This window comes from Egretta garzetta, unplaced genomic scaffold (genome assembly GCF_000687185.1).
Source record: "Egretta garzetta isolate BGI_Z169 unplaced genomic scaffold, ASM68718v1 scaffold93, whole genome shotgun sequence".
Taxonomy (NCBI): Eukaryota; Metazoa; Chordata; class Aves; order Pelecaniformes; family Ardeidae; genus Egretta; species Egretta garzetta.
In genome coordinates, this window is record NW_009259034.1 from 15357 (window position 1) to 23648 (window position 8292).

At 43.8% G+C, this 8292-nt stretch overlaps 1 protein-coding gene across 1 annotated transcript in view; it reads left to right on the forward strand.

Annotated features, from left to right (window-relative positions):
• Positions 1–8052: 8052 nt before the first annotated feature.
• Positions 8053–8292, forward strand: part of SGPL1 (sphingosine-1-phosphate lyase 1) — a gene marked incomplete at its 5' end in the record, with an annotated part of 23243 nt that continues 23003 nt past the window's right edge. Inside the window, one exon of the mRNA XM_009634810.2 lies at positions 8053–8218. Within this exon, the coding sequence (XP_009633105.2) occupies positions 8053–8218 (166 nt within the window). The remainder of the gene's footprint in view (positions 8219–8292) is intronic.

The window sequence follows — 8292 nt, forward strand, 5'->3', positions numbered from 1 at the left end:
CTTTTCCCCTCTGTCACGGGGAGCGGCTGTCTGTGCCCAAACACTCAAGTGCTGCTTCCTATTCCCACTCTGGCGTGGAGCTGTGCCCAGCCAGTATGTCACCACCTCCGTGTGGGGGACAAAGGCAGGGCCCACGGCATGCCTTGGCGCCTGTCAGCGTGCGTAGCACGGGGCAGCATCGAGAGTTTGCACGGCTTGTGTTCCAGTTGCTTTCAGTTGCCAAAAGTTCGCTCTTTTGGAACCGAGGAAATACTGCGCACCTTGTGCACAGTGTGGTCTAGACTGGCCTGGGGTTGCTGGAAGCGTGCTGTGCGGTCAGGCTGTTCTCACCTTAGTCTCTCCATGCCAAGGCTTTGCAGAGAAAACTGCTACTTACTGCATCTAGAAGACCTCTGCAGGTTTGCTATTTTATTCATTAGGCTAGACAACAGCTTTTGCACAGGCTTCCTGGCTTCTGGAAAGCTAACAAAGTTGGCTATATACTCAGGGGCTGAATCTTTATCTGGAGAAACACTGATACATGGCATTTTTCTTAAATTGTGGTTTGAATCTGCAGTCCTTGTGACCTTAGCAAGAGGGATTGTGAGGCACTGGAAATTCTCTTACCTAGACAAAGAAAAATCTTGCTTCTCCCATGTGCTGTGTGCTTCCAGCCTACTAAGCACAGTGTTCCACTCTTCTGCTACCTTTACAAGTTCTAGATGAATTGCTAACCTGAGTGCGTGTGTGTGTGTGTGTGAATCTGCTGAAATTATGCCTCGTTCCTCGCCTTTGATTTCTTCAGTGCATACTTCCACTGTTTGGTGGTGTTAAGATAAACCTAATCACAGCATTTGATGGTGTATGTGTGGTTTAACTGGTGTGGCAGTGATCAAAACCTCTCTGTTACTGTCTTGGCAAAAGGGATTTGGTAGAGCCCCATTTCTGAGAACATGGATTTTGAGGTGCTGCTGACCTCTTCTGCCAAACACACAGTTCTGGCAATAAACACAGGCACAGTTTCAATCTGATCTCCTCTGGCACCAGCTGTCTCCTGCTGCAGACCCCAGCGTTTGGTGAGGGTTGTTTCAGAAGGCCTGCTCTGTTCACCCTCTTTGGCTTTTGGAAACGAAGTGATGCCTTTTTGACCTAGAACTATTGCTCTTCTTCCCTGTGTCCCAGGTGGTCAAAGACATTCCCTTTCAAGTATTAGCAGGCCTTTCTTCTGGAGCATTTAGTACTGAAATCTCTTTGTGTACTGGTTAAACAGCTATGGCCCTTTATTGGTAGCGATAGGGGCTTTGAAGTACATCTTACTACTGTCCTTAGAGGGTGATGTGTAACCGAGATTTGGATTCTGTCGACTGATGTTGTAGTGGCAGGTGCGATGGTGTCTGTGCTGTGGTATGATTTTCTGTGTTCTTTTTAAGGAAAGATTTGTTTCCTAGAAATTTTCAGGTAAAAGCTGCTTGGAAGCCCCTTGTGTTCTGGGCGTTTTTGTTTCCTTCACCCATCGAGATCCATCCGTGCCATGTCTCGGGAAGGGCGTGTGACTAGGTATCGGAGGGGCTGAAGGGTTTTGCACGTTGGTGCTGATAGTACGGTCTTTGAGGATCCTGCACGGTGGTCAAAGTTGCTCAAGAACAGGGCCCTTAATGTATAATAGTGACATTCAGTTTGTGCTGATACTAGGGGTTTTGTCCAAGGCTTGCATAACCCTGCTAGGAAGCTGTGCCAGGTCTTGGTGCTGCCTTTGTTTGCGGATGCCTGTTCCCAGAACAATTGACATGCTATCCTCTGCTGTCAGACAGCTCCCGCCAAGACTTTATCTTCTAATGCTGTGTGTACCTCTCTGCGTGGCACTGAGCTACTCGCAAAATATTTTGAATAAATACCCATTTTCTTCTCCAGAAGGCATCCAGAAAGGACTGCATGATCCACATCTGAGAGGGTGCCGAGTGGAGGGATGAACAAATGTGTTCAGATGAGTCCCAGCACACAGGGAACCGAGCGCTTCTTTTATCCTAATTATTGTGGATGCTGGGAGAGGATGTTTCCTTGCAGGAACTGCACCTTCTTGGAGCTGGTGACCCACAAGGAGATCCATGGGGGGTTCACATAGGGCATCTATAGAGCGAATCCTGTCTCTTACGACATTTGAGATCTGTGCTACCTGGAGCGTGCCCAGATGTGTGCAGAGACTTTATAAATTGGTTTGTTGTAGTGAGCAAAGTGAATAACAGGTAACAACACCTTGTGTGTGTTTTGGGTTGAAATTGCACCTAATCTTGAAAGTCCTTTGGGCTCTTGTAAAGCTATACGTTTTTTGAGCATCCAATTAGCCTTTTTCCATCTTGTTTTGATAGTTTTACGTTCCTTCTCTGCAGTGGAAGCTGGGATGCTGCTGGTCTTACTCTAAGTGGCTGCCTTTTTTGTTTTTGTGCTGCAGCTATAATAGCCATTGCCTAGCCGCTCCCCTTGAACTCAGGGCTGGTGGGATAGTACATATACAGTTGTTCTGCATACACTGTATATGAAAAAAAAAAGGCTATCTTCTGGAAAAAAGAAGTTTCAGTATGGCAGTGGTGGAAATAAATGCAATGCAGAAGAAGCTGGTGGTACCAGGGAGCTGTGGTAAGATGAGCATTACCTGAATGTGGTTTTTTGTGTTTTTTTCATGTAGTTCAGCCAATACATCTAAAGATTCATGATTCTTGATTTCTGAAAAATCCTGTGGCTGGTATCACGCTGTATGCCCACATCCTTTGGTGAGGGGGGGCAGCACACAATCCTAAAGCTCAAGTTATAATTAGGAGCTGATTAACAAATATTCTCTGCCTGGTGCTTATGTAAAGATATTTGTCATGCTGGGGGTGGCGGGGAGGGACGGAGGAGCAGATTCATTACTGGGGTGCGAATCAAAACACTGCAGGCATATGCAGCAACTAGCACCCTCCGAGGCTGAGGTCGTTGCTCAATCCCGTTCCCTGGCTCTCTGGTAGGAAGCTGCCTGGCTGAAGGCTGCAAGTCCAGTACTTAACCTGTGGCTAGGCCAGTTACGCTGCGTAGTTATGCTGGTCAGACGTGCATTTTGTGGCCAGAGCCTGTACTGGCAATGAGGTGTTAGCTAAGGCATTGCTAATTGAAGTCTTCCTTCTTCTTAGGAGTGGAATAAATAAACAAAGCTGCTGGTTTTGTGTGGTTTCTTTTCAGTCAGGAAGCCTTCTCCTGGGAAAAACTTGTTGCAGAGGAGCACAGGCCTTAATTACAGTGGCAATACCTGTATTCCGTGCATTACCCTAATCAGAATTGACCTAGCTCGTGCCATTGCTATGAGCAATCTTCCTCTGCCTTGATTTACTACGTGCTGAGTTGTGCGTTGACATCAGCTCTGTTGAAGTGAGGAAAGACAAATGGCAAATGTTAAGGTTTGGGCACGTGGAGGTGGTCAGAGGGTCCTGGGATTGGGAAAATGTGTGGATTCAGGTGAAAGCTGAAGATGTGGTTTGATCTTAGTGGTTCCTACTTGCACAGTAAGCCTAAGACTCATGCTATTGCTTAAAATAAACTTGCCTTTAAAAGCGACTTTTATTCTGTGGCCTGCTTTAAATGCTCTTCTGGGGGAAGGAAGATTCTGCTGGCAAAACCTTTTTTTCTTACTCTTCCCACAGGTAAACTTTAAAGGTGCTTCTACTTTACAGTGTCAGAAACAGGAGGCACTTGTAACAGAAGTGTGAAGTCCTCCAGTTTATTGCCTATTGCCTTTCTGTTGCTTTTTTTTTTTAAAGGCTTATTTGAGTCCTAAAACTCGCAGCTGAGGAAATGCTGTTCTGGCAAAACTGCAAAATCTGCTCTCGTTAGCTTTGGCATTTTTTCCCCCCTCTTTCTTTCCTATCATCTGGGACAGAAGAGCATTACTGCAGTTAATTTGTCCTCTTTTGTAGTGGTGTAAGTGCTGTCCCTGGAACCAGCTCAGCTAGCTAATGGCTTTTAGAAATAAAGTACTAAGGATGTATTCCTAATCTGTGGAGCTAAAAATTCAATATGTAAACTGCTTGGCTTGCTGAGTGCATTAATATCGGTACAAATGAACACTGCAAGTCCTAATGATAGCAATTAGTATTTTATCTGATACCTGTGTCTGTCTTAATGCTCTGAGAATTAAAAATAAATCCTCCAGTGGAGATTTTTCTCCCATGTTTTTTAGTGTGCTCCAAAGTCGGGCTTTTAAACTGCTTCTCAAATAATCCTGTGTCTTGTGAAGCTTTTGTGGAGGAAAGGTTCTCTTAAGGAAATAAAACCAGCTTATCTACTGTCCTACAATGGGAAGGGAAACTTCTTTTTTTTGATGTCTTCACAAATAAGCAGGTTATTGTCTTACATGAAATTCTGTCCTGTAGATAGGCTTAAAATCAGGCCATCTTGTTGTCTTTAGCCCAGCTGGGGGAGCAGTAATAGCAGGGGAGAATGGATGCTATAATCCCACAAAGCTGGAAGTGCATCCCTTCTTACTGCATGTGATAAAGGTTTCTTTTGGCTGAGGTTGATTGGAAAAAAAAAACAACCAACCCAAACAACCCCACAACCCTGTGGTTTTTTTTTTTACTCTGTTACGAGCAGCTTCTTCAGGGCTGCAGGGGAAGGGAATCTAATGGCTTGGCTGAATGTAGGCAATGTATTTATTACCCCTGCCTCCTCCCTGTAAAATAAGGAAGAGTTGTAGGGCCGCAGCAGTGAGGCTGCAATCACATGCTGTTGGGCGTAATAAAAAGAGTACATTTGAATGCAACCTTCTAAATGCCCTCTAGGTTCTCTAGGATTAAGTTAATAATTTGGAAAGTAGAAGGGTCTCGTATCTCGCTGGATACTTTGGGGCCAAGAGGTACTTTAAAAACACTGAGTGCGCGTAGTTAGCCAGGGAGCTGAGAAATTGTATTTCATTGCTATCTTGTCTTCAATGCCAATTTTTACTGTTTTTTTAATCCTTCTTTTTAGTATCCTCCTAAGTTGACCAATCTCATCCTTCAAACTCTAAGTATGAAGTGACTGAAGAAGGAGAAAGTGAGAAATGCAGAGAAAACTTTACCCTGTCTAACTGTATTCTTTGTGGAGTGATCTCAGATTGTTTTATAAAGCAAGAAAAGGGAAGAAATTCTTCATTGGCTTAGAATGAGCATCTTGAAAAATCTTCTCTTACTTTTTCAAAACTTGGACGTGCCATTAAGTTACTGTCTATCAGTGCTGGCGTGTGCCCTTCTAGCTTGGGGTAAACTTCAGGTAAAATATTTTGTCTTGCATCTCTGGAAAAGTGAGCCCAGCCAGAGGCACAGTGCCTTGTGTATGTGGTAGGCCAAGAGCAGAAAGGCTGATGCTGCTTATTCATCTTTGTTACGCACCTGAGCCTTTTTTGCTGGTAATCTGGCTGAGAAAATACCTTGGTGCAGCAGCAAGCTGGGGTGATGCTGGTGTCATGTGTTGCAGATGTCCCAGCTGCGCTTTGCTTGGGATCACCTCAAGTTCAGAGTCCAGCAGCCTGAGTGTTCAGACCAGAGGACTGGTTTGATGTCCTCTCTTTTCTGAGAGCCCGGAAGGGCTTTTCCAAGGGTTTGCTTATCCCTGTGATAGGATGCAAGAATTGCAATTGGTATTTCTTGTGTCTAGAAAAACTGACTTATTTTTTTCCTCCTGTCCCGGTGGAGAGCTGACGTGCTGCAGAACGCAGTGGTTTCACTGGGGAGTGTGTGATTTGACAACAAAACATGCAGTTGGCTAGGGTCTTCTGTCCAGAGCTTTTTTCAAGAGTGGGATCAATTTCTTGCCAGATTAATTTATTTTAATTTGGCTGTTGACTTAAGAAGTGACTGCTGTTTAGAAGGCAATGTTCTGTTTTGATTTTGGGCTTGTAGCTTAACAGTATCCTCCATCTTCGGGAAAAAATAGCACAACCCACTTTATATTTGATGCTGCAGCATTTTCTTGCCATCAGTTGAGGACAGCTATCGAGACACCAGCACATTAGTGGCTCAGTTTCCATCCTTTAAGTGCAGCTCCAAAACTGGATGATATCCCTGCATTAGCTCCTAGGCAATGAACCAAAGTTGCCGTTGTTGGTTAAGCATGCCTTTCCAGGGATTTTTCAGAGAATATTGTGTAAGTTCGATGAAATTTAAGTACCACCTCTGGCCAGCTGAAAAAGGTAGCTCTTCCCTTAAATTCTAGGGTTAAATCAGCTTTGTGGTGACTGGATTGGAGGACTGGGCATTAGGTAGGACATTGCCTAATTGCAGTGGTTTATGTGGCTATCTTGTTTTCAAGGCTGAAGTAGCTGATGTGTTTTTAAATTGCCCTTTTGCCAAGCAGACGGGTGCTAATTTGACTTCTTATAGCTGAATGCTGCTCCTTATGTGAGGAGACCTGTTTTTGCCTGGTTCAGTCCATATCCTTCAGCCTCTGCTGGGATGTGGGTGATGTTAGTCCTCTGCGATGGGTTGACACTGTTGTTTTGCTGGAATTTTTTAGGTCTGTGTTTGGGTTGCTTAATTACTACAAAAACTCTCATTACATGCATTTCATTGCTTTTCCAAAGTAGTGAATATTCATTAGTGGGTTTTTTTGTAAGGAATCTTGACTTTTTCCATTGATTATTTGGAAGAACTTGGCTTTTTTTAGGCTGTTTGTAGCCTCTCCAGTTGTACTGAAATGACATGTTAACCCTAAAATGTGACCTTAAAAAAATATTAAATACTGCTTCTGTTGTTGACTTGACCCAGAAGCGAGCTCTGTAAAGGGTGCTGAGAAGGGAGGTTTTTAGCAGCTTTTAATTTAGTGGTTTATTTATATCCCTCTTTGCAAGCTACCCTGAACCCACCAAGAGTACGACAGCATAGGTATCAAGGATGTGTTCCTTCAAGGTTTAATAACAAATCTTTGGAAAGGTCCTCTGTTTGGAGGGTGAAGCTTTGTAGTGCTGAAGATATCCCCTGAAAACTTTCCAGCAAAACTGGGGAAAACTAGGCTTGATGGTGGGTTAAAAGGGGTGAAGGGTTGGGAAGAGTGCTCTGGGGGTAGCTGAGGAAGCTTTAAAAAAAAAAGTAAAGTAAAATGCGTAAACTTTTGTCTGTAACGTGCGACAGCCCCTCCAAATACGTAATTTTGATGATAGTTCTAAGCAAGGTGTGGTTACCTGGATTATTCTTATCTCTAGAAACTCTTCTTCCAGAGAATCGTACCAAAAGTCCCTGTTTTGGGGGAAAATGGCCTTTTTTCCTTGTTTACATCCATTTTTTCCTTGTTTACATCCATTTTTTTTTGGGGGAAAATGGCCTTTTTCCTTGTTTACATCCATTTTTTCCTTGTTTACATCCATTTTTTCCTTGTTTACATCCATTTTTTTCCTACCCTGTTCTTCTGAGACTCTTGAAGAGAGTGTGCTTTGAAGATACGGATTATGTACTTGGGGTCTGTCCCAACACTAATTGCTAGTTTGACATTGTAATTGTTATTGCATCAGTTTTCTGGGTTTTCTTTTGGCAGCAGCAGTGTTTGCCTCTTCCGTCCTCCCTTCGTATGGAAAGTACTAATTAGATCTTCAGCTTAAGGAGTTGCTGAGTACTTGTATCTTCTCTAAAAATCCAGCCCTGGGTACTTAATAGACCTGCTTTGGTGGTGCTTTATGAACGGTGGCTCCTCTGATGGCCGTATTGTAGTTCAGTCTTCATTTGCCACCTAATAATTCCTTGGAAAAAATATTAACACAATTGCTTCTCTCGGGCCATGGTAAGATCTGATGGTGAGTCTTGGGACTGCGAAGCTTGCACACCTTATTCTTCTGCCCTTGTGCCTTCTCTCTGAATACTTGAACTCTTTAAAGATGTGTATTTTTATCGGTAGCTGTTGACTAGGACTGAATGACAACTATCTCCTACCTGTTCTGTTTACAGGAATTAAGGGAAGCGTGGGGTCTGCATCCCAAAAAGCACCTTTTTAACAGACAATAGGCTCACTGACTTTTTGATGCCCTATTTTTGTGCATTTGAACTCCTCTCTATATCAGTCTCATTTTCTTTTGCGCAGGATGCAATTATTCCCTACAAAGAAATCCTCCAGATGTACTGGGAGAAGGCAACGAGCTTTGTGAATGCCCAGTGTGATGGACTTGAACCCTGGCAACTGGTTGGGTTGACATTTTCTTCTACGCTTTTAAGTGTATGGCTGCATGGCTTCCTCTTCCAGTCCGAGAGTACGTATGTGAAATGGGGGATTTCCTTATGTTTGGGGGAAGGGAGGGGGGACAGAGTTGTTCCCTCCTAGTGG